Raw genomic sequence first — 27,102 nt, forward strand, 5'->3', positions numbered from 1 at the left:
TTTGGGATTCTAAGACAAATCCTGGACATGTCACACTCACACTGGATGTCATACTCACAGCAGAAAATTCTGGCATTCAAAATGGTGGCGAAATTAACCTTGATGTTGAGGATAAACTTTAATCACCTGGGTACTCTACTGGGTTTAGATCTCGTTCTTGCTTGTTAGTTCGGTGATTCCTTTACTGAATAACAAGCAATTCCGATACCTAACACCTGTGACCAATATTTTACCCAAAAGACCTGTTTTTAGTCCTTAAGCCTTTGGCCATGGTTTTTGACAGATCTAGCGAACCCAATCACATTTTGATTGACGTTAGTGAATAGCAATCACCTGGAACTGTTTCACTTGTGAAGCTCTCAATGACGAGTACAAGCTCCTCCTCATCCCAACCGCATCGACGGACTCGTCGTCATACAACTGATGCTGAAATGGTAAATGAGCAAATGAACCCAGAAATAGATGGGGAGGTTGAAATGGAGAAGGAGCTAGAGACTATCTTCTTCTTCGTCCTCAAAATTTCCAAACTCTCTCTCTCTCTCTCTCTTTCTCTGAAACTCAAATCGAAACCCAAGCTCAGCCACAATGAACCACTACCACATCTACCAAGCCATTGGCAGAGGCAAAAACTTGGTACCGTTCTTGCTCAAATCGAAGTTTCTATTTTAAATTTTCCCAATTACAGTAACTTAACCCAGTTTGATTTATTTATTAATGTGTTTGTTTGTTTCCAATTTTTGGTTCATTGGATGAGAAATATTAATTTTTGGGTTTAATTTTTTGTTAATCTTCAAGATTTCTGGGTTTAGTTTTTGGGTGTGTTCTTCTACTTTTCTTCAGACTCATTAAACCCAGAACATGATTGTGGGTTTAGTTTGGGTACAATTAGTTTGAACATGAAAAATAGAAAAATCTGGGTTTAGTTTTTGGTTAATCTTCATGTTTTGGGTTTAGTGAGCCAACTCAAGTTTCAAAATTTGGGTATGTTCTTCATATTCTTCATGTTTAAGATTTGAGTTAGAGTGTTTTGATCTGGATGGGAGTGAGTTTTTACATATTTTTGTGTTAGAGTAACGGGGAGGGAGAGGTGGATACACGGCACATTAACGGTGACAATCACAGGTGGGCAAAGTGTCAAAATTTAAACCACGGGTAGGCACATAGAATTAGAGGCAAACCACAGGTGGGCAAAGTGTAATTATCCCTTATAATTATTATTTTTTTACTGTTACGCAAAGCATGACCTAAACATATTTTGTAGTTATCTCATTACACATAAATATTTAATCGTAACAAACACTTAGCTTGAATAATGAGAACTCAATGAATGAACCTAATAGCAAGGAGACCTGACTGCACTAGCAGTAAAGGCGGCCTCGCAATTGGGCATATTTGTGGGAACCTTGAATAGGCCCACAACTGCACCAACAACAATACTCCTCCAATCTGCATCACATCCTTCTTCGATGTACTACAAAGGTGCCTATATAGTCAGGCTAATGTTGCACTACCCAAACTATATTGTCTCGCATTGCTGATGGGGTTGAGGAGCTGCAGAGGCATGAGTGAGACTTGGTTTGCCGACTAGTCCATGAACAACAAGGCCCCCATCCAAACAAGTAGGTGGTAGCGGGCATGTTACTGCACTACTTCATCACTGGCGTTCGCAACTAGGGGAGTAACAAACCATGCATCAAGCCACTTGTATCTTATCCTCACCCCATTGAGGATAGACCTGTTTGAGTTACGTATCGAGCGCGGAGGTTCACGGCCTAACAACTGTAAGCACAACCAACTCCAGTTCATGTCTATCTTCCCAGTGACAAGCAAACCATCCACTGAAAGCCCTAGCATCACCTCTATATCTTGCAAGGTGATACCCATTTCTCCATGGGGCAAGTGGAACGTGTGCTTCTCTGGATGCCACCACTCGACAAAAGCCGTGATCAAAGCATGGTCAACCTCTATATCAGGAACCTTGAATAATCCGATGAAACCTACTGCATCGATGAATTGCGTGATACGTGGATCTAGCCCACCCCGCGGTAGTGTACATTTATAGCGTCGACACTTTACGACACCAAGCACCTCCTGCACACAGACAAGCATTGTGTTAGGTAATGCACACAAGGCAATTATAAAACGACTATATATTAATAATACAACTACATACCTCACCGTCAGTGTGCCTCCAATGCGGCCACGAAATTCAGTGCTTGCATATCTGACATGACAGCAAATAAATTGTTAGTAATTATTAAGGATTCACTCTATGAAACGATAAAAAAGTTACTAACTTTTCTTGATAGTTTTTTCTATTCCCTATAAAATAACTTCGAAATTTATAAATAAATTAAAATGATGAAAAAGAAGGATAAAAAATAAATCTTAGAGAGGGCTAATGTGATAAATCGTGACACAAGTAGAATAAATATTTTTACTAACCATTCAAAGATATATCTTAAAAATCTATGGTGGGTAGGAAAATCTGTGTATCAATCAGAGTCTCTCTCTATTATTACATAGATTTAGTTTTTAGTCTATGTCTAATCAATAGACGTAAACTTTTTATTACATAGATTTAGTCTTTACATATATGGGTTTTATTAATGTAAACTTTTTATGAAACAATAAAAAAGTTACTAAGTTTTCTTGATAGATTTTTCTATTCCCTATAATTTTTTTTTTTAATGAATGATTAATATATGCCATAATCGACTCTATATTTACAATATAGGCTTGATGGTAAAGGTGATAGAACATTGGGAGAGATTGCAGGCAACTTAAATATTTCAATAGAAATGGTTTGGAAGCATGACGTTAAGGCTCTCAGGAAGCTCAAGCATCCAACTCGAGTGGATTATCTTCGCCAACATATAGCATAAAGTGATCAGCATCATATGTTTTTCTAGTATATAACTATTTCCTTCTAAATGATTTCTAATTACCAAGTCCTACTGCAGACTAATGATCTGTATTACAGTAAAACACATAGCAAAATATACAATCAATTAGCACAACTCAGATTTTGTACTCAAGATTCTAGAGATAGGTTAATCATCACTAAGACAAGATCAATCAAATGTATTTGGGGCTTTGGGTGCCCTTTAAATTTGAGTGGCCATCCTTTGTTACAAGGAAATCATAGCTGAAAATAATGAACTACAGCAAAACCAAAAACCATTGATACAGTTGGCAGTCTGTATCACTCACTAGAAAATGAAACATTTGACAATATTTTGAGCCAATTGCATGGTTGCAGTGGTACATTTTTCTAGAGATAGGTTAAGCATCACTAAGATCAATCAAATGTAAGTTTCATATGGGAATTGCACTATCAATGAGTGACCTAACAAACAGAAAAATACATGTAGAAAGCACATACCATATGCTCTGTTTCTATCTTTATTTCATTGGTCCACCTACTATTTCAATGTTGGGGTACATTCCTCCCTCCAAATGGATGAAATTATTTTCTTTTTATGATAAGTGTCTTTTTTTTTTTTTTCTTTTCTTTTTTGGGAAATGTCCAAAAGGATTGAAAGTATTTACTCCTCAAAAATTTCAAACATTGTTCAAAATTTTCACATCAAGCTAGGTTTGAGGAAACAAAAGATATTGAAAATTTAAAACATGCATGTAAAGCTAGGTGCCTTCCATCGGACCTTGGTGTGGTGGCAAGTGCCTTCCACCAAAAGTGATAGGTCGTAAGTTCGAGTCTAGAATCAACCTCTCCAAAGAAAATTTGGAGGTAAGGCTGCTTATTAATCACCTCTCTTAGACCCCGCAAAAGTGGGAGTTTTGTGCACTAAGTATGACCTTTATGTACATAGCAATTAAGTCTCTTCAACCAATATTATTGTTTCAATCATGGAATTATAAAGTATGACTAACAACACTTTTTGCCATGCATTTATTGCACTAGTGATGGATTCCACAAGTGAGCTAAACACCTCATCCATGAAGCAACTACTGCTCACCAATGAAAAAAAAGGAACATGACTTCCAAAAAAAGGAAAATCTTAATAATAATACGCACTTAGAGGATAAAACTCAGTGATACTGTGACTCAAATCAGTAAACATAGGCGAAAAGTATGAATATTTGTTATTTTTCATCACGTATCAAGACGTAAATGGCATCTATGCAAATCTCTAGATGCACCTGTTGCTATCAATGCTTAAGGATACTATAATATATACCAAAAATAGGGAATTCTAAGGTGGGGGTGGAGAGGAACACATTTTAAATAGGACTCTTTACCATAAAGATTGAATGTGTAAGTAAGTTTCCTAAATCCTTAGTCTACGTACCCTTGTTCAGTACCTTCCTTATAAATGATAATTCGCAGTAAACATAAGCTTTGTTATATTTAGCATTGAACTCCCAAACTAGATACTGTCACCATATAGTTGCTCAACTAGGTACTGAAGAGTTTACCATTACAAATTTATAATCATTACTAGACAATTTAGATATGGGAATTAATATAACCAACAAAGAGCTGAAATTGTAGTGAATGGTAGAGTTTTGGGTAGAGCTGAAATTGTAGTGAATGGTACTGAAGAGTACTATTTGGCATTACTATAGGAAGTAGAGCTTTAATAGCAGAGTTTTTGCTAAATATAGCTTTATTTGAAATGCTCTTCTTAGTGTTTTGACTTTTGAGCATTTGGCAAATTGTAGTGAATGGTGCTTTAAATTTATAAAGCATGAACAGTAAATTTTAGAGTTTCTCCTAACAAAAACTCCAAATTTCAGCTTTAACCTTTTAAGTACTCCTTAAATATCTATTTTTAGTGGTTTAAAGTCCTATTTAAACACAAAGCCAGACAGACCCACAATACACTACTAGTACTAGGTAGTAAGATTTGTAAGTGTAACCAATCCACTAACAAAATAGTAGTGTCCTCCTGTTACAAATTATTAAGTTCTTTCTATTGAGGATTTTGCTTAAACTGTTAAAAGAGAAATATATTTCAGATTACTCAAACATCTTAAGTTTCCTATGTTGCCCACAATTTCATCTAATTTGAAAATTCCACTTCTTAAAACCAACAAAATCCAAATTCCATGCAACCAAACACAACTTTATTCGAACAATTCAATAAAGGTCAAGTAAGGAATTCGAAAAGCTAAAACTATATGCTTGATAAGCATCACTAAGATCAATCAAATGTAAGTTTCATATAGGAATTGCACCATCAACGGTAGGGACCAAAGCGAGATCCCCCTCTGATAATCATCCATTTCACAAAAAACAAATGCAGCACAAAACAGTAATCAACGACAGAGCAATGTACCTGTAATCAACGGCGGCGGGTACAGTGAGGGTTCAACGGAAGCACCAAGGTTCCGATAACGTCAACTGATCAAAAAGGGTGACAGAGACTGGATAAGGAGAGTGAGACTGATGGAAATTGGGGGAGAGTGAGGAAGAGTGATCGTAGAGAGCAAGGGAGAGTGTAGAGGAAGAGTGTAGAGGGAGAGAGTGAACAAGCGTTGTGAGACGTTAGCGTTCAAATTGTTAAGGCAAACTCGATTTTCTAGTTACCAAGTTATGCATGTATACAAGAGCATTTTTTTATTGGAAAAAGCCACGTCTGCTTTGCCAGCATGGCACAAAGCTCATACTAACTCGACTGTTTTTAGTAACTTGCTTATAGGATAATTGAGTTTTATATGAAAATCGAGCCTCACATTATTGAGTTTCAAAACAATGGCATATCTCTATATAGTTTGAGAAAATGGGAAAACGCTAGAAAGTTTTGCTGAAAGGGGCAAAACCCCATTCTGGCCGCTACAATTTAGAAGCTATAATGACGGTAAGGGTAACAAAGGAGTAAAAAACATGATAAAGAGAGATAGTAGCCAACGTGTAATTTTTTTTATTTTAGAAATGTTAGGTACTACAAATTTACTACAAGAGTTTTACAAATTGACCTCTCACCAATCACAATAAAACAATTTAAACATTCATGATTATATGGTTTAAGTGGTACAAATCACATTCTTGACACATCATTTTATAAGTTCTATAGTAAAATTTGTAATACCTTAAGCATTTCCATTTTCGTTTTGTAAGTTGTTTGTCAATTGATATTGGCATGTAAAGTTTATGTAAGTTTTATTTAATGATACTAGGCACTATTACTGATTAAAACCTTGTAAACTTAGAGAACTAAATTATTTACCCTACTTACTTGTTATTTGTTTCTTTTAAAACATCAAACAAGATAACTAATCATTTTTCCATTCCCTTATAATACGATTAAATATTTGAAACAACCTTTGTTGTTATTCCCATTAACCATTAAACTCCACTCCCATTTTACCTCAATAATTTTGAATACCGATTCTAGTTTATTCATTGGAATAAAACATTTCAATACTATATACCTTAATCTGCATCACATGATAGTATACCATATTATTTAAAATCAAATAACACACATTATTAATATCATTATGTAATAATAGAAATATATAACAAGTCATATATAAGTTTAAAAAGAAAAGAAAAGTAATGAAGATGAAGAAAAAAACAATGTCATATGCAAGTGAACTAAGCGAAGTAATAAAAAAAAAGGGTTTAAGAAAAAAAAAATCGTTTACATACTAACTAAAATTATTATAACAAATGAAATTTAGTGAAATAAACCAAAACAGGTAGAAGCGAAAAATTTAGAATGAATGGAGGGTTTTTTTATTTTTTATTTTAAATAACTATAAAAGCCAAACAATTTTGTTAGTTAGCAACGTTTCCAAACTATTTAGGAAAGTAACAACTCGAGTCTATTAGACTCGATTTCACTGTAACAAATCAAGTCTCACATGCTCGATTTCCATGAGGTGCGTGGCTGAGGTGGATTAAGAAAATCCACATGGAACTCGAGTCTCTTCCCTTCAGAACCTCATCGAGGAAACTCTGCCGAAGTGGCGAGAGAAGTTCTTGTCCTACAAAGACCTCAAAAAGCAGCTTAAGCTTATTTACCCGACCCATCAACCCAACAATAAACGCTGCAAATTGGACCACCCCACTTCCATAGCCAACGAAGAAAGCAAAACCCAGGTGTTGAAGGAGCTCGTCGATTTTCTCAAGCTTTTGGAGGTCGAGATCGACAAGTTCAACGCTTTCTTTGTCGACAAGGAGGAGGAATACATTATTAGATGGAAGGTAATGTGTGTGTATGTTTTTTTTTTTTTTTTTTTTTTTTTTTTTTTGTCTTTTAGAAATATGGGAAGTTGAGGAATTGTTTGTATATGGGTATTTTCATGTTTAGAATGTTATGAAGGATGAGTTTTTCTTTAAGAGTGTTTGCGTTTTTGGGTTTTTTAATTTTTTGAAGAAGATAGTAAACAGGAAATCGAGTCTTAAAGACTTAGGGGCTGTTTGGCCAAGGTTTTTTCATCACTCAATTTCCATCACTCAATTTCTATCACTCATCACTCATTACTCAAATTTTCACACCCATTTGGTATCATCACCCAATTTCTATCACTCAATATTTTTCACACTATTTGTGGGCCCATACCTGTCAGCTGGTGCAACTTTTTTTTTTTTTTTTTTTTTAGTACCCAAACTCACCGAAGCTTTTAAAAAAAAAAAAAAAAAGTCAAAAGGTGGTCAAAAATTGCGGCTGTGGGTCCCTATGTGTATTTAATTACAATATTGCCATTGAGTTATGAGTTATGGAAACTGAAAACAGCCTTTAGTTATTTTCAGTTTCCATAACTCATAACTCAAAAATCAGAGAATTGAATGATGAAAACAGAATTATGGAAACAGAGTTATCGTTTGCTAAACAACCTTTTTGCTATGGGTCCCACCATTTTTGAGTTATGAATTATGGAAACTGAGAATTGAGTTATGGAAACACCTAAACCAAACAGCCTCTTAAGTTTCACGTGGATCTTTTAGTCTACCTCAGCTTTGCCAACACACATAAATCAAGTCTCTTAAACTCGATTTGCTACAGAAAACGAGTCTAAAAGACTCGAATTACTAGTTTCCTAAATAGTTAGGAAATATTACTAACTAACAAAATTGTTTGGCTTTTATAGGTATTAAAAAAATATATATATAAAAAATTAAAAAATAAAACCGAATGGAGGGATGATTGGTTTGGAATAGAAAATTCCGGGAACAAAATATAACACCACTGACCACACACATATCACGTGTAAAACAAAAAATAAATAAATAAAAAAATTGAAAACTTCTGAAACAAAAAGAAAAAAAAAGGAAGTGTTTCAGCAGAGCTACGCCTAGAGCGGCGGAGACAGTGCACGGCAGCCTGAGGCTTCGAGAACCGGTCGGCTGTTATAGGGATTTCTGTTTCTCCTCAATACCAAAACTCTCACCGCTCACTGCAACACAAACGACTATCAATTTCCACTGATTTCTTGAATTTCACAATTTCAAGAGTCACACTACACATCGTTTTTTGTCAACAATGTTCTCCTTGTTTTCAATCAGAAGAAGAGGCATTATTATTCGCACCAGGTATTCCCTCCCTTTTAAAATTTGTGATTGTTATGATACAAATAAACAATTTTTTTTTTTTTTTTGATTTTATAGGCAATGATTCAAAGAAGGGTAGTAGTCTCTTATTGAAACCTAATAGAAAATCTACTTTACTTCTCTATTTAGGGTCTATTTGGATACCATTTATAGCTGAAAATTGAAAATACTATAACAAAATAATTTTTACATGCTAAATATTACCATGATACCACTTTAAATGTTTTTTTTTTTACTGAATAAAGCACTTACGGGTCTCGTGAATAGAACACATTAAAAAACACACAATGCAGCTGAAAATTCAGTTTCAGCTCTATCCAAACGTAGGCTTAGAATCTACAAATTTGTGGTTTTCAAGGCGCCTTTTGATTTAGGAAATGGCGTCCTAATCTTTGGCCAAACTATTTCACTCCTTATCTAGACACACGAAAATGACTGATAATGTGGTGAATGGAACTTGGGATCTCCAGGTGCTGACAACATCTTTTAAGTCCATTGCGCCCACCACTCATTTCATAACTATTTATGAAGACAAAGCTAATTTCCCCAATGGCTGGTAAAATCATCAGCAAGTCAAGTCACATCACATGACTCATTATATAGGTCATGTGACCAAAAGTACTAGTGGTTTTATCGATCATCACCTAATGGGTTGGAGGAGATTCCTCTAAACTTGTTTGGAGAAAAACTTCGCCTGTATTTCTAAAAATATTAGAGGTGCCATAAGAAAAGACCTTTGATTTTTTTAAATGCAGTTGGTGATAGATAATGTACATCCTCTATGCAGGGATTCTCTACTCTGTTTCCGTTGTCTACTGAAAAATATACCAAGTCTCTCATCTTTGCCTGCAGCAACTTCATTCTCTATGAGAAGTTACAGTGCAGTGAGGCCTCTTGTAGAAGCAAAGCACATATCATCTCCATTGGAATTTTCATTAGTGCAGAGATTAAATATGCTTGATTTTCATGTTGTTAGAAATTGGATACCTGCTAGATACATGAGTAAAGAATCATTTGAGCTGAAGACAGAAAATGATGTCGTTAGATTTTCTATGGGTAGGATAGTCGATAATAATGGTTCCCAAACAAAAGGAAGGGTGAAAACCAAACGGGTCAAAATGTCCAAAAAGGCCAAGCTGAATGAACTCAGATTCTATCGCCTGAAGGCCAAAAAGAAGATGACATCTCCAAATCCAGAAGTTAGGATTAGATATAAACTTGAGAAGGTTGGACACTACTCAATTTATTTTTGTAGTTTTTAATGTCAATAGTTTAAAGTTTTCTAATCTCTTTATGTTGTTTATGTTGGTTTAATATTGATATCAAGATTTAAATGTAGAACTTCTGTTTATACAAAGTTTTTAATTTTTTATTATGCTTCTGTAAAATTCTTGAACATGATGCAGTGACTAACAGTTACCTGAAAAATTATCTGATACAGAGATATTGCACAGAAAACTATTCTTTTGCCCTTTACTTACTGTGCGCTAGCCGAAAAATAGCAGCATACGCCTATTTTTGGATGGGTTTCTCTCTTTGGAGAAGCCCCTAAAAATGGGGGGGGGAAGACGCTTCCTTTGTCCATTCATGAATTTTTTTTTATATATAGTCCTGCTGTTCTTTGAGCATTTCAAAACTTACTATTGAAGAATGTTCTTTTGTCTGATATTCTGAATATACCTAACTGTTATAAATTGCATTAATTAAACAGTCATGTATTTGTTCAAATATGGCTGTTTCTTATACTGTTTAAGAAAATGCAAAAAGTAATTTTGGTAGTGCAATTCATATGAACCCCCTCTTTGATCTGACTGATTAATTGCAGTTTCAAGTTATCTTTATTTTTATCGGGGGCCATGCCTCCTTGTGTTATGTGGACCATTTGGAGAGGGAGAAACCTTCGTACTTTTGATGGGGTTGAGTGTTTTATGCATAGTTAAACTTGTATCTTTTATGAACCATGTTTGAAGCTTTGTTGCATCCCTAGTACACTGGTTGTGTACTTGAGGATCATTTTCATTTCTCTTTCAATAAAGCATTATTACTTAGCAAAAAAAATTATCTTTATTTTGTTTATATTGATCTGTAATATCTCAAAAAACATGCTTTGGTTCAGTTGTTCAGGGTATATTGATATATGGCTTTTTCTTTTTTTGAATAAATAAACTAACATATGGCCACTTTTAGTATCTATATATAACTTTTGAATACTCTTCAGGCCAAACGGAAGGAAGTATGGTTGATAGAGAAATTAAGGAAATTTGAGGTTCCCAAAGCACCTGCTGAAACATATGATCCTGAAATCCTAACTGAGGAAGAAAGGCATTACCTGAAGCGCACTGGTGAAAAAAAGAAGAACTATGTCCCAGTTGGGAGGCGTGGTGTATTTGGAGGGGTTGTTCTCAATATGCATCTCCATTGGAAGAAACATGAGACTGTAAAGGTAATTTGCAAGCCATGCAAGCCTGGACAAATTCATGAATATGCTGAAGAGCTTACTAGACTGAGCAAAGGCATTGTGATTGACATAAAAGCTGACAATACTATTGTTTTCTACCGGGGAAAGAATTATGTACAGCCACAAGTAATGTCACCTCTAGATACACTGTCTAAAGACAAGGTAAATTCAGCTTTCCTTTCAATGGCTATTTTCTGAAGGATAGTATAGGATAAAATTTTCTCATCTTCTCTGTCAATCAAGTCAACATAAGCTTAATAGTTATGCTTGTTTCGATATAAAGATTATCTTGGATGAGTATATTAAAATTTTGCTCTTAGTGCCTTTGAAGTTAATAGTTATGGGATTGCCCACTTATATCTAAATATATTTGCACTAATGGAAAAGTATTTGTCCAAATCTTAATAGATCTTAAGTATCGGTGTGATGTTTGGTAGATCTTGGTTTCAAATTGTTATAAACAGCTAAGAAGGACGGACACTTCATTTGGGGTGCCGTACCCATGTCGTATCCGCCGTGTCATGTTATAAATTTTCAAAAACTGCTCGTGTTACTGTTTCGTACCCGTATCTATACCCGTGTCCATGCTTCCTAGTTATAGAGTTGGAACTACATGCAACAGTAGATTCTTGAGATTAAATCTCTCCTCCTCCACTCTTTGTTTGATTGGTGTTTTGTTTTTTCTTCTTTTTCTTGTTCTAATCTTTTTGTTATGCTTGATCATTGTAATTTTCAATCTTGATGTAATCCTTTCCATGTACACTCCCGGTGTACCTGGGGTTTTTGATTAATGATATTTTGTTATTTATAAAATAAAATAAAAAAAAAGAGTTGGAACTACATGTTGTCATACTAATGATGCACTCAGTGGGTGGTTGTGGTTAGGCACATTGGTAGTTTCTTGAAGGCAAAAAACTACCTGAAGTCCATCTCATCTTCTCTCCTTTAATCCTTTTAAAGCCCTAACAAATTTGGCTTTGCTAATTATGAAAGTGAGATTTCACTGAAGTAATGTGTCTAGTAAGTATATGGAAAATTAAAACCCTAACAAAATTCTCAAAAGCCCTGGGTTTTTAAGTCTTACCTTGGCAAGATTTAATGTAATTGTTAGAGTTTCTTCTGGCTGAGATTTTTAACTTCTAGTCTCCTTGACAGCCTCCAAATATTATAATCATCCGAGCAAAGGAAATTAGAGTGTCTCCTTTTGATCATTCCCAAAATCCTAGCTGAAATTAGGATTCTCATTCTTTCTAGCCATCTCTTATTCTTCATTTTTCTTTATTTTCTTTCCCTTTTTTTTTTTTTTTAAGGGTAAATTGCAAAGTACACCCCTAAAGTTTGGGGTTGTTTGGATTTTACACCCTGAAATTTGAGAAATTACCCTAAAGTTTAGTTCTGTTAGCAAAAACACACCCTTGATCAGTTTTGACTGGTAAGTGACACATCATCGTGTTGACTTTTTTTTTTTTTTTTGGGCCACTTTTTCACTTAAAAAAAAAAAAAAAAAAAAAATAGAAGAGCTAGCATCTCCAAACAAATGCCATTTCGCCCAAAATAAAAACACAAAACCTAGTCAAAACTTACAACAACATTTCACCCAACAACAAATCAATTCCCAAATCAAAACCCACGAACCTAGTTCCCTAACCCCTACAAACCCAGCAAACCAATCAACAAAAACCCCAGGTATTGCAATCCTGTAATGGGAAGATGATGCCAAACACTCAGCAGAATTTCCTGCTGAACTTGGCTACACTTGGTGCTGGAGAGAGGCATCATGATGATGGTCCTGATTATACTATTTTTGTGGGGAATTTGGCTGCTAATGTTACCGATTACACGCTTCAAGAAACTTTTAAAATTATATACACCTCAGTGAAGGGTGCAAAAGTTGTCACTAATGGTGATAGAGCCACTGGACATTCTAAGGGATATGGGTTTGTCTGGTTTGGTGATGAAGGTGAACAGTTGCATTCCATGTCCGAAATGAATGGCCAATATTTTTCGTAAGGGTTAGGGAGCTAGGTTCGTGGGTTTTGATTTGGGAATTATGTTGCTGTTGGGTGAAACGGTGTTGTAAATTTTGACTGAGTTTTGAGTTTTTATTTTGGGCGTTTATATATATGTGTGTGTGCGCGCGCGTGTGTGTGTGAAACAGCGTCATTTGGGGCTGATTTGGCCAAAAAAAAAAAAATGTCAGTACGGTGATGTGTCACTTAACAGCCAAAACTAACTGAGGGTGTATTTTTGCAAATTTCTCAAACTTCAGGGTGTAAAATCCTAATAACTCCAAACTTTAGGTGTGTACTTTGCAATTTACCCATTTATTTTTAGTTTTTAGTGTGTCACCCTAGAGGTTTTATCTAGGCACCCTTAGACTGCAGCAAATGGTATACAAGTTGCTCTTGGCTTCCAATTGAAGCTTTAATAAACTATTAATGTTATTTATTCAGAAAAAGCCCCAAAGTTTATTTAAATACTTTAAGTTCCTAATCAGTCAATTATACCTTAAGTTCCTTATTTATCAAAATTATATTTCATTAACTTATATCCCTTCCCTATTCAATCTCATGTCACATAAATACTGGAACAAAAATCACAATTTAACACACTTATTGATATTCATATAGTTGATATCTAATTTTTTTTTTTCTTGAGCAATTAATAAACAGAATTTGTAGCGTTACTGTTTTAGTAGTAAACAATATTTAGGCTCTGCATTGTCCTTTTTCCTTGCTTTACCTATAGATCATATATCTTGTTTGAAACTTTTCCCAATTAGTACTCTTTTTAATCCTTGAGTAGCGTAGATGGTTCATTGCACTCATGTTTCTCAATATCTTGTGCAATAACTTACATCTCTCTTAGTTACTGGAACTGCAAGTAAATAAAACCATGGTTTTAAAAACCAGATCGGATCAACCGGTTCAATCGGGAACTAGACCCTTTTCCAGTTCTTTGACCGTTCCGTTTTTTAAAACCGTATTAAAAATGGTTATTTTGTATTAGCAGATTCTTGAAATTTAGTAGTTTGGAATACTCATGCATTATATTTCTTAAAAATAAATAAAGAAAGTGTTCTACATTGTATTACTGTTTTTCTCATACGGTATATTTCTTAAAAAGATAGAAAGTGTTCTACATTGTATTACTGTATCTATCAATGTATGACCTCGATGGTCGGGATATTGTAACTTGGATGGCTAATTTGTGTTGATGGTATTATGGTAATTCATCGATTATACAACATATACATTAACCTCGACCATAATTGTTTCTTCTGGTATCAAAATTTGCAGGCATTGGAAAAATATAAGTTTGAGCAGTCACTTGAGCACACTAGTCAATTCATTGAAAAATTGGAAAAAGAGCTAGAAGACTATCATGACCACCTTGCTCGTTACAAGAAAGCAAAAGATGGCACCCCAAAAGATTCTGTGATTAATACATGTTTGGTAAGTTTTATAGTTTTTAAGTTTTTCCTCATACTTAACTGTTTTCGCTATGTGTACTTGCAAGTATGATTTTTCTTTAAAAAAATAATAATAATAATAATAAAATCAGTTTTTTTAATAAGAGTAACTTTACCGATGCTTGGGTCATTCATGGTTTATTGAAGAAACAAATGTTATTATAAAATAGAAACAACCAGGAATTTTAATTCTTTTATAGTTTCTTGTCCTTTAAGTTATCTCATAATATGTACTAGGAATGTATTGTACCTTACCTCACTTGTATATGTTTCTCTCTCTCTCTCTCTCTCTCTCTCTCTCTCTCTCTCTATATATATATATATATAGTAATTTTATATAAATAACATTTTCACAACAAATCTTATATGACAAGTTGTTACTGGTTTTAATCTATACCCACTACTGAAATTACTTTTTTGCCCACCAATGACAACTTGCCACCTTGGATTTGAAGTGAAATTGTGGTGGATATAGCATTTCTTGTGTGTGTGTGTGTGTGTGTAGCCGATTCGTAAGTAGTGCATGAACCCAGTGATTTTTGAACTCATGCCACCTTCTACTCCATTCTTATGGGGGGAGAAAGTACCATTTTTGCTAGAGCTCATTGGCATTGTAATCTATTTACAATGTTCAATATTTACTGTGGCCATATGCTTTAGCACACTGTTATACTCTGTGCTCCTTTCATTGATTCTCTGTTGAAAATCATCTTTAGTTATATCCCCTCAACAATTTCTTTGGCCATGCATTAATTTGAGATGCCTCAAAGTATTATTTAAACGCTCTGTAGTATATTTACTGAATTCAACCAGCAGAGAAGAGAATCTAATTGGTAATGGACTTAGCAAGTGGATTATGTAACATATCTCAAAATCAAATATCAAGTTATTTTGTTTTCGCTGTATTAGCTTGTAGCCATTTATCCTAAATCAAATAAATCCATGTCTCTTTTCTGGTTGACATGTTGCATGAGGCTTCTTCATAAGCTTTGTAAGTATCCTGTGCATACATATGTAATTTTATAAGTTACTTTTTAGTGTAAATAAAATGTGATATTTCTGAATCTGAATCTCTCTATTTATATAAATTTGTGTGTGTGTGTGTTCTTTTACTTTGTAATAGGCTCCCAATTTTCGACATTCCTCGTAAAGATCTAGCTGCATCTTCTGTGAAATGCATGGAATGACTAGCATCAATTATGTGCTATTTATTTTCTAGGGGGAAAAAATACTGTTTATTGATAAGCAAAGATGGAATGTTGAGGCAGGGGAGATTAATGGTTGGACCTGAAAATTGACTTTTTTGCTATGTATGCAATTAAAAAAGGGTGACTTTTAGTTCATTCCCTACTCTTATGGCGACTAGTGCCCTATGCATTTTGTTTGGCACCACTTATAGTTTGACTACGTGGCCAAGAAAGTCACAAGCAAAAGCACTATGGTTGATGCTGTCAACTCCTACTTTTCTTTGGCGGTGGTGTTGACTGATCCCAAACCAGGAAAAAGGAAATTTTTTAAACCCTTTGAGGCAGTGTACCTACTTTTAAAAAAATATGTTCTCGACCTCTTAAAATTTGGATTGTAAATTTTTTAGAGGAAACTTGTGTTACCCCTGTTTTTGGGTATTATTCGTCTGTAATAATTTTTTTTTTTTTTTAAATGTTCTGCTTCACTATGATCATTTTCATATATTTAATTGGAAGAAGGTGTAGGTAATCATGTTTCTTTCTTCATTTTGAGCTGTAAATGACATGGACCAATCTCCTCATGGTATCAAAAATATTTTTTCATTAATTATCTGTACTGGAGTCTGGAGAGGAGTGAAGACATTTACAACACACGCATTGCGTCTACTTAAATTAATTTATGGAGCATTAATTTAGTCCTCAATTGTTCATTCAGATCAATAGTTCCATGACTGCACTTTTTTTTTTTAATTTAATAAATTAGTTCATCTTTTTTTTTTCATACGATTTATTACTTTGTCTTTGATCACTAGATCTTAAGAAATTGATTCCAACCCCCCCACCCCCCTCTCTTCACCAAAGATAAATCCAATGAGTTATGTGCAATAAATCCATAGTTTACTCATCTGGCTTATTGAAGTGCGCCATTAGTTCCTTAGTTTAATTGTAATTTTTTGGTTTTGCAGGACAATAACAACATACACTGCAAAGTATTACTAAGTTAACCATGGTTTTCTTGGCTAAACATTACTTCACGACTGCCAAACAGAGATGATAGTACATTCGGCTGTGCTCCATGAGCAAGGAGGTCTTGGTAATAACATGGAATCCAAGTTGATGTTGTTAGCTTTATCATGGCCCTCGTAGGGATTCATTCAGTTTTTGATGCAATTGATCCCTTGTCTTCTCTTCTACTCCTTTGGAAATAACGGAATGGTGGCTACTGCAGATGCTGGTGGATTCTCCGGTGGATTGTTTAATCATAAATATCTGCAGGGGAACGAGGGAAGCAATGGGGTCTGACAACTTAATACCTTGTATGCATTTTTACTTATTTTAAGTATTACTTTTTTGTCTATACCAAGAATAATTCAGTGTACCATTATCAATTTTTTAATACAGAATTGAGATTTTGAGAAGTAGCTCCGCAGTTTGTTGATAGCCTTGGCCTCATGGTAAACATTCATCTGGTACAACTTTAGTTACTCTGCCCTCTTATCCTGCAGCCTGTCTGGAATATAATTTGTGTGGTACACCTAAGTAGGAATATAATCTTGAAATATTGTTGAATAACACAGAGTAAGCTAAGCTCAGCATCCAAGACATATACTAATTAAAAGACAAAGCTTAAATGTTGTTTTGATTTATGTCTCTGAATTATTTCCTTTTCCTAAATAAATTATTTGTGAATCCTTAATGTAGACTTCAATCTACATTTAATTGACAATTAACTAAGAATTTGGACTTGTGTACCAACATCAAAAGATCCAGTGCCTAATTTGGACTTCCTAAAATCCTTCTTTGAATTTCGTATTTTTTTATATTTTCACTGTGGCTTCTGGGGAAACTGTGTATCACAAGTCAAACTGAGATGCCATATGGACCCTTGAATTTTCTTGTGAAATATTTTGACATTTGGAAACATGAACCGCAATGGGTGGTGGCTAATAAGCTAATATGAGCACTTACAAACCAGGTGGGAATATGAATTTCTCTTCTAAGGTAGACATCATTAAGAGCTGTTAGTGATTGTAATTTGTAAGAGAAGAAAAAGACAAATGTTGGCACTTGATTGTTTTACAATAGGGAGGGACTTTTTGCAAGTCAGCGGTTGAGAGTAAAGCTGGGATAAGACAGTGAAGTGTGGTAGAAATGGTACGGTTGATAATGGAATTGAGGATATGTTCCATTCTGAATGTTCCTCCCACTTTGTACGTGGCTGTTATATCCTCCCTTGATTAAAAGTCTTTTCCAGTTAAAAAGCGAAACAAAGTAAATTATTCCTTTTTGAGTCCTATAAAAAGGTGTCTTAGGCTTCTTGGTATTTCACATCACAAATTTAAGAATATACAGAGATTTTCTTGGAAAATTTTTGAAATGTCTAGCAGTTCTTTTCAAAGCTCTGAACAATATGAACTGGATTGCCAACATCTTCATAATTATTTATCTGGTACTTGCTACTTTTTCCTCATTATTTTATCTGTTTGTTTTGATGCAAAGAAAATTCTATTTGAACTATAATTAACCATCCAATGACTTAACTGAATAATAGGCAATGGTGCAATCAACTACCAAAGGCTTGTGGAGATGTTCGTATACAGAAATTCTCATGAATTTAAGTTCATTTGCCAAACTTACAGTGCTCTTTATGGCCAGAATGTTCTTCATGTCGTCTCAAATATTCAAAGGAATAATCCATTTGCTGTGAGTATGCTGATCAAAACTAGATTGACTTTAGCAAGTTTTTTTTGTTTTTGGCCCTCATACTTAAATATGTATGAATATAGTTTAAGCATAATGTTAAAAATATGTTGCATGTACAGAGGGCAGCTTACCTTCGCATGATTGAACCACGAGAGCGTGATGCTGAAATAGTGAGGAACTCACTCTTTGGAAATGGAAGCAGTGTGAATCTTAACACACTCATTGAGATTGCATGCAGCCGACCTTCTTCGGAGCTGCAGTGTATTAAGCAGGCCTACCGTTCAAGATACAATTCTGATCTTGAACAAGATGTCACAACAAAAATTAATAGTGGATTTAAAGAGGTGATTACGATAAATTACCAAGGAAAATATTTATTGCACATCTATGTGTACGGACACATTGGTGTACCACCACTAAAATCGTGAGATGACTTGAAATCGTGTCTTCAACTCATGATTTCAATTGTTTGTACACCTGTGTGTACGCACATATTAATATACAACAATCACCACTCAATTACCAATTGTTCCAAAAATTTATGACACTTGTTCAGATACTATAATAAATTATTAATTATTCCAAAAACTTAAACCGATAAGAAATAATAAATTTAATCGCTTAACCATTATTCTAACATGTTATGAACTCGTCTTTGGTATTCTATTTAGATTTTGATGGCAGTTTTGAAGTCTTGTCGCAACTATAGTGGGAAAGTGGACATGAGCATGGCCATGTGTGATGCCAAGACTCTGTATGAAGCCGTTGAAAGTGGGAGAAGTGTTGACCAAAAAACCATCATTTCACTTTTAAGTCAACGAAATTCTGGCCAAGTTAAAGCCATTCTCCTCTCTTACAAACAGCTTTATGGCAATGAATTCTCCAAGTCAATGAAGCAAAGCAAGTGTGGGCAATTTGGAAAAGAGCTTCGAATTGTGATTCGTTGCATACAAAACCCTGAAAGGTTCTTTGCTAAGCAACTAAGAATGAAGAATGCTGATGCTCGAGAGATATTGATTCGAATAGTTATTACCAGGTCCGAGATAGATATCAAAGACATTAACAGGGCTTTTGCAACAAAAACAGGCAGTTCCCTTGAGAACCTTGTCAGAAGGGAATTTAACAATAATAAAGACAAGACTAATGACATTGTAGCTGGAATCTTGGTTGGACTAGTGAATCGTAATTGAAAAAAAGTAAATGAAAAAAGAAAAAGAAAAAAAAGTGATGTATATGCAGGTAGTATGTTGATGGCTATAGTTGTGTTTAATCTACAGTGTCTATGAAGAACATGTTCCATTTTCTTCCTACCAATGAGTTCTACCATATTCTCTGAATTTCATTCTCTCATGAACTTCCCTCTAAATTATGCCAAAAATTCATAGGTAAACCAAATAAATATTTCAATAGTGTAAAATAGGGCTGAAATTTAATAATAAAATAGATAATAAAAATAAAAGGACAGAAAAATTACTTCAAGTTTAATGACAAATGCACAGTGGAAATTCCAAATGTATAATCTATACTATATATCTATATTTGTATATATATATCTAAAAACCAAAGTATAGCATTATTGTTGTTACGCTTCTGTTAAGCTACATCATCCACATATCTAACACTTTATTTCTCATTTTTTAACTATTTTTCTCCTTATTAATTTGTCACCTTACAATTATACTTTATCAAATATTTTTTGCTCACTTTTATCTTTTTATCTTCTCACTACTCTATACCTTAATGTTAGAATTCCTTCATCCATTCATTTTCCTTTTATATTGACTCTTCTCCCCATTTTATTTACTATAAAAATTTGTTATTCTTTCTTCCATTCAATCCATATTTTGCCTACACAAAAAAGTGAATACTCCCCCTCTCTCTATTTTTTTTTTTTTCTTTATATATCTCTTGGTGGATTTTTAATTCTTTATTGTATCTCTATTTTAGGTAGATAAATTTTTGTGTTGACCTCTCTTTTAGGATGATGCAATGTTTTTGTATTTTAATTTGTTTTTTTTTTTTCTTTTCTTTTGATTGATAGATGTTATCTTATATGACATTATATAGCATATAATGATATAATAATATTCTTGAGATCTCCGACCAATTCTTTTCGAGATCTTGTGTTCTTGAACCAAACCCCACCGTCTTTGCACTTCATTGCCCCATTAGCTAGTTTTAACTAAATCCACCTGCCACCCATATAGAACTGCACAGTCAAGCCACCGTTCCTACTTTATTGGTGGAGGATTTCATTCTCCACATACTTGGTGTGATAGGGTCGAGTGCAAGTTGAGCACAAAATCGACTAGATCAAATCCGTAGACACCCTTTGTACTAGTCAAGAATGCTTTTTACATCCTATTTTGTATATCAACCTTTAAAATAAAAATAAAATAAAAAAAATAAACGATAATATCAATTAATGTATTTTTTTTCGAAATAAAAGTGTATAATTTTGTTTATACCACCATTTAACTTGGGAATAATATTTTCTCATTCAACCTTAATTCAATTTGATCATAATCTCATTTTCGAAGGAAAAAGAAAAAAAAAATTAAGTCCACAAATCTTCGATAGATAAAAAGTAAATTTATACAATGATGAAAAAAAAAGGTAGAAAATTTATAAAACTTAGTTGATCTATTTTTTTGAATGATCATTTGAAAGTCGACGAGTTTAGAACATTCATATCAGCTTGTACAAAATTTATGTCTATTTTAATATAAAAATATACTTTTTTCTATTTTACCTAATCATTTTTCAAAACACCCATATCAGGTTATTTATTCTAAAATTTATTTCATTAAAATATCAATTAAATTTTCTTGATTTTTAAATTTTTTTTCTTTCTTGACACACATCAACTATCATCCACTCTCTTCTTTCATCCTCGAAAAACATGAAGAAATAATAAAAAATTGAAATGCACAACAAAAGTGCTTGTGTATATTTACACAAATGTTATAGCAAAAATGCATTTTGTACAATTAATGCATAAGTTGATATAACTATTTTTTGTGGTTAATTAGGCAAAATTTGATTTGGAAGCTACCGTCATATTGCTGAAAGTGCCATAATAACACCACCACGCATTTTTAGTGTGATAATCACTCTACAAGTATAAGTGTTTGTGATGTGGGGTGTAGGAGATAAGGACAATGATTTAAGTCTCCAAGAAAGAGTTTCACACACACATACACTTAGGTTAGGTTAAAGTAGAATTTTATAAATAAAAAAAATAAAGTGCCCTAATAGCCATTGCCCAAGGCAAATTAACCATTGTCGTTATCCGTAATCGTTTACATTGTGTTGGATATTTATATAAAAATATCATATTTATTTTAATACTCATTTATGTGAATTGAAAAAATCAATTATCCCTTAATGATAGATACATTGATTGCTAAATTATGAAATTCAAATATTATTCAAAATTTGAGTAGCTATTATCAATGGTTTTTAATTAGGAAATTTCTGAACATTAACATGATATTAATATCATCGTTGTTAGCATATTTGGTTTTATTACAAATATATACTTTCCATTCTAAATGTTTTACATTCAAACATTTTTTTTTTTTTTTGAATATAATATGTTAACGTCATATTTGGAAGGTTTTTCAGCAAATTAAGTATACAAACTATTTCTGAATTATTATATATTATAATAAGTTATCATATATACAAGTATTTACTATTTGGTTGAATGGAAAGTCAAAACAGCAAGCAATATTTGTAATATATATTCTGAAGCTTTCTAAAAGGATTTGTAATAAAGTTCAGCCACGTTATGGACTATTGATTTGTTTTCAATAGCATTATGACACCAAAAGACGATTTGATTTGGCTATTAATTTGTTTTCAACACATACAGATTTGGCAAAAGACTTTTGTTGTCCAGCTTATATATATATATATATATATATATATATAGACATAGAAAGAAAGCTGTTGATTGTCTATTGTTTTTTTCAATAGCTTTATCAGCATTTAATTGATATCAAACCTTTTAATTATTTGGCTAAGAACAAGTTACATGCCTGGCTCTATATATATGAAAAGAAATAAAAGTTTCAAGATCACATCATTTTTGGATTACAAAGCTACAAACTTTCAAAAACAATTTTATTATTGTTCTAAACACTCACCATCTACTGCTTCTTATTATTCACAAAAAAATATTTTATATTTTACTAAATTTTCTGGGAAAAAAAAGTATTATAAGGAGCTTATATCCTAAGAGCAGGCTCACAAGAATAATCGACAAAGGTAGCTGGGTTGTTGTATCTTGGAGACAACGTGCAGTAATTATTTGTCTAACTACATCAAATATATTGTAAACAACATGATATGTCTCAAGATAGTGACTTGGTCCACGCTTTATCTTCGCCACCTCTTTTGGTAAAATCATATTGTGTAATTTTCAAGGAAAAGTCAGGTAATATCTCTCCTTTATTTCCAACACACTGTCTTTGGCAATGAACAATATTTTGAAGGGTTTTAACTAGGGTTGGCAATTCGTGTTTGTGTGTTGGGTTTGTGTCGTGTCGACTCATGGGTATTCGACTATATAGGTCAACCCTAACCTGACATGTTTATTAAACGGGTCAAGATTCCTGAACTTTAACACAACTTATTTATTAAACGGGTCAATCGTATCAACTTGTTTATTAGATTTTATCAAAACGGAAAAAAGAAATTAAAATTTTTTTTATTATTAACCAAATTGATGTGAATTATGAAAAACTAAACAAATAAATATTTTTTTAATATAAAATTCAGAACTAACGAATAACTAGATCACAAATAATCATTCAAAACTAAAACATATCTTAATATCACAAATAATCAATATAATATATCAAAGAAAATAAATCATAATGACTAATAAGTATATATACTTAAGGTTTGAAAGATATATCGGTAAAATAACATTTAATTAAACAAGTTAGACAAGTCAAATGGGTTCTATATGATAAACACTAATCCAAATCATTTATTAAATGGATTAATCATATCAAACGGAACATAACACTAACCATTAAATCTTAACTCATGACTTACTTATTTTATGTCATGCCATGTCAAGTTTAACAGTAAGTCGTACTCAATTTTACCGCTTCTGGTTTTAACGCATGTTTTTAAAGTGCTCAGTAGAAAGTCATTTTTAAAAACTTACGAATGATACTGCCTGCTATGGTATATTGGTATGTACAATTGTAATTAATACGTGATAATGTTAAAAGCTGATTCGGTTCTTGTCATATTCAGTACAGACTGAAACGAACTTTTTCTCCAAAATTTGTGCCCTGTCCCTTCACTGCTCTGTACTGTAGTCTGTACTGTACATGACTAAGGTAGTTCGGATCCGGTGCAATACCTAGGTATTGCGTCGGGTGTAATTACATCACAATTACTCGCATTAATTTTTACCGGTTTCATTTTTTAATTTGAACTTTTTAACTTTTTCAATTTCTTTTTAATTTTTTTTATTATTTAATAGTTGAAATTAAAAGTTTATTTTTTTCAATCCCATATTGCTATTGCAGCATTATCCAAATCCGTACCCAGTGGTTCTTATTAAGCTGTAGTCCTATATGATCGTGGCAGTGGTAGTGGCCTTGACAGTATAGGCTTCTGAGTTATGAATCCATAGGGCACTGTGCAAGCTTAATGGCATTGCATCATTTCAAAGAGATTTTTTTGACTAGATTACTTTGCCACGATTTGCATTAAGTTATGAGTAGTGCGGTATATGTAATGGGTCCACAACTTTATATTTCTTAACTTACCACGTAAATAAATAAAAAACTTACCACGTAAATAAGTTTAGATAAAAATTATAATCCCACCATTACTCATTTTGTATGTAATTAATTTCTACATTTTTAATAAGATTTTTGCTGTCACATTAGTCCAGAATGCATAAAGTATTTTATGTGAGGGTGTTTGAGATTTTTCTATCATAGAATGTTGTGAGTCCTATGGTTGTAAGTTGTGAGAGAGTAGTCTTATTAAACTGTCCTATTATGAAATATTCTATTCGAGTAAAATCTCGCTCACTAAGGCACGTGCTATCAAGTGCACATCTACAACTACGCATTAACAATGATCATTAATGATGGTGATCAGTGATCATTGATCAACAAAATAACAAGGGAAACATAACACCAGCGTGTACTACCAACCTAATAGCTCTAATGCCTATGACAACGAAGATGCTTTCTCTAATTAGAACACTTTTACAAGGATATAAACACCGGTATGGTAATATCTTAATGGCTCTGATGTCCATAAAAGTCAGTAGATATACTTTTTTTAAAAACACTTTATGAGGATTGAGAATACAATGAGTAGACATGGCAAGACAGGTGGGTGGGTCTAGGTATATCAAAGCTCAGGTTGGTATGCAGCGAAGGTGACAATGTGTTCAAGGTCCTTTCCTGGCAAGGTCAAAGCAAGCCTAACTAAAGGGCTCACACAAACCATCTTGAAAATAGCTAAGCCAAACAAAGGATGGTGTGTGGTGAAGGTGGCGAGATGTTTAAGGTCCCTTCAACAATGGAAACAAAGCAAACCTAAATAACTCACATAAAAGATCCTGGAGAAAGGCCTAACAAAGAAGCATTGCTAGTGATGCTAGATCACGGTGAAGTGTCCAGTTTCAATGGACAAGAATGTACGAGCCATTTTCCATCGATTAGTGTGTAAAGCCGCTTAATATATTTCGGTAGGGGTGTGCATGAATCAGGTTGAAGGAATTTTTCAACCCAACCCACCATGGTGGGTCAAAAAAAAAAAAAATCCAACCCAACCCACGTGGATCAGGTTGGACAATTTTTTTTAATTACTACTATTATTATTAAATTGAGCATTAAAACAACTCCACCACAAATAAGAGCAAATTTATAATCAAATAATCCTAAATATAATACTAAACCAACACAAACTATATGAGAAGAACTTAAGGTTTGAGTTTTATTTAGGATGAGGGGAAAAAAAGTAAATAACAAAAAATTGTATAATATATTTTTTAGAATTTAAATGAATATTAAATATAGGCGGGTTGGATCAGGCTAGGTAGATTTGTGAATCTTATGACCTGAACCCAACCTAACCCATTGAATAAAAAAATTTAAAAAATCTCGCAACTCAATCCAATCCACCAACTCCTAAAAACCGACCCAACTCAATAGGTTGGGTTGGATCAAGTCGATTTTGACGGATTGGCTGCATACCCTTATATTATATTTGGGGGCCTAAGACAATAACTAAGCCTTTTTATATTTAAATATTAATTAAATAATATTTTTTTTTAATTTTTAATATTATTATTATTACTTAAAAATTTATTTTTCTCCAACTTTTGATATGTAAAATTAATAATTAAGTTGAATAATGCTAGAAATACAAATTATTTTACAAACTCCTAATGTTGTGAGTGATTAATGGTAAATGAAAAAGCGATATTAATAGTGGGCCTAGATGTTTCTCAAAAAAAAAAAAAAATAGTGGGCCTAGATGAAAACTAATAAGATATTAACCACATCAATATTTTATAAAAATATTGTAAAATAGTTTGTGACTATAACATTACTCAATTAAGTTTATGTGATAAATGAAAGATCTATTGTAATCTCATCTGGGCTAGAAGTATATCTGATTTTGCTATAAAGATTAGTACACAAGTAACATAATTTGTAAAAGATATAAACTTAGAAAATTAGTTGACTAAATAAATAAATTATTTTTCTTTTGTACAATACATGTTGGGGAAGCCAAAACTAACTAATAAAATAACTTTTTTTTTTTTATTTTTATGTAGAAAAGTCAAAAGCTAGATAGATTGGGATAAGCATTGAATGGATAAAGCATTTGTTGTGTCTTGTCATTGCTTTTTTTTTTGAAGGCCAATCGGTGACGTATTATTCATTGAATATTAGAGTCATGGTACAGAGCAGCAACAGCTGGGGGAGGGGGGTCTTGTATCCAAAACATCTCATCAACAATATTCATAGCATGTCTAGCTAGTACATGTGCTACCTCGTTTCCCCCCTCTTAACACTATTGACAGATACCACTTGCATTCCACGCATAAGGCATTTAACATCTTCAAAGATATTGCCCAGCCAAGAGTGATTCTGAGACGACGAAGAAACAGCCCTTACTATTGAATGATATTGCTTTTTTTTTTTTTTTTTAATATTAATTTTTATTGTTTAAAATTTTTGGAGCAAATCTTTTCCAAAAAACATTTGGAACAAATCTTTTTTTTTTTTTGCTAAGTGAAAAGCCCTTACTAGAGGGGGCTTTCTTCCATTTGGAGGCCTTAGGTAATTGTCACAAGGTTGAGTCAACTTTGTAAGTATGCAAGGTTGACATATGGTTCCTATGAATAGCGTACAAAAGGCCCATGAATGACATGCTGGTGATGAAAAAAAGTCCATAAGGCAACTAGTAGGACTGGTTCGTGCCTCAGAGAGAAATAAAAACTCACACGTTAAGGAGAGATTCTTGGGAATATATGTGTGAATGGAGTCCAACATTGACTAAGAATGTCAAAAAGAAGTGGTTAATCTAACATAATAGGGCCCAAACTCATAAAACTTGTCTTTTGGGTTAGGTTGTAATGTATATTTATAAATTGTAATGTAGGTGGGGTTTGGGTTATGAATGGAAGAATATATTTATGCTCTTTTTTTTTTTTTTTTTTTTTTTTTTTTTTTTTTTTTTTTATGTTTTCTCCCAAGTGTGT

At 33.2% G+C, this 27,102-nt stretch overlaps 2 protein-coding genes across 4 annotated transcripts; both read left to right on the top strand.

The window, feature by feature from the left end:
- Nucleotides 1-8,195: 8,195 nt before the first annotated feature.
- Nucleotides 8,196-17,012, top strand: LOC126706225 (uncharacterized CRM domain-containing protein At3g25440, chloroplastic). Its single transcript, XM_050405564.1, has 5 exons — nucleotides 8,196-8,506; nucleotides 9,312-9,750; nucleotides 10,743-11,144; nucleotides 14,282-14,437; nucleotides 16,607-17,012. Exons 1-5 carry the CDS (start codon nucleotides 8,457-8,459, stop codon nucleotides 16,643-16,645), a joined length of 1,086 nt encoding a protein of 361 aa, XP_050261521.1. The 5' UTR covers nucleotides 8,196-8,456; the 3' UTR covers nucleotides 16,646-17,012.
- Nucleotides 16,835-19,651, top strand: LOC126706227 (annexin Gh1-like). 3 transcript variants are annotated; one of them, XM_050405567.1, is made up of 5 exons: nucleotides 16,878-16,957; nucleotides 17,043-17,095; nucleotides 18,193-18,344; nucleotides 18,464-18,688; nucleotides 19,016-19,651. In XM_050405567.1, exons 3-5 carry the CDS (start codon nucleotides 18,228-18,230, stop codon nucleotides 19,532-19,534), a joined length of 861 nt encoding a protein of 286 aa, XP_050261524.1. In that variant the 5' UTR covers nucleotides 16,878-16,957; nucleotides 17,043-17,095; nucleotides 18,193-18,227; the 3' UTR covers nucleotides 19,535-19,651. The 3 variants fall into 3 exon arrangements, with proteins under 3 accessions (XP_050261522.1, XP_050261524.1, XP_050261523.1); XM_050405565.1 differs by lacking the exon at nucleotides 17,043-17,095 and having other exon boundaries at nucleotides 16,835-16,957; XM_050405566.1 differs by lacking the exons at nucleotides 16,878-16,957; nucleotides 17,043-17,095 and adding an exon at nucleotides 17,108-18,090.
- Nucleotides 19,652-27,102: the final 7,451 nt, after the last annotated feature.

This window comes from Quercus robur, chromosome 11 (genome assembly GCF_932294415.1).
Source record: "Quercus robur chromosome 11, dhQueRobu3.1, whole genome shotgun sequence".
Classification (NCBI taxonomy): Eukaryota; Viridiplantae; Streptophyta; class Magnoliopsida; order Fagales; family Fagaceae; genus Quercus; species Quercus robur.

Coding starts and splice junctions, on each gene's coding strand:
- LOC126706225 (XM_050405564.1), top strand. CDS start 8,457: ATGTTCTCCTTGTTTTCAATCAGAAGAAGAGGCATTATTATTCGCACC. Junction 11,145..14,281: donor ATACACTGTCTAAAGACAAG/GTAAATTCAGCT, acceptor CAAAATTTGCAG/GCATTGGAAAAATATAAGTT. Junction 14,438..16,606: donor CTGTGATTAATACATGTTTG/GTAAGTTTTATA, acceptor TTGGTTTTGCAG/GACAATAACAACATACACTG.
- LOC126706227 (XM_050405565.1), top strand. CDS start 16,870: ATGCTGGTGGATTCTCCGGTGGATTGTTTAATCATAAATATCTGCAGG. Junction 16,958..18,192: donor GTCTGACAACTTAATACCTT/GTATGCATTTTT, acceptor ACTGAATAATAG/GCAATGGTGCAATCAACTAC. Junction 18,345..18,463: donor AAAGGAATAATCCATTTGCT/GTGAGTATGCTG, acceptor TTGCATGTACAG/AGGGCAGCTTACCTTCGCAT.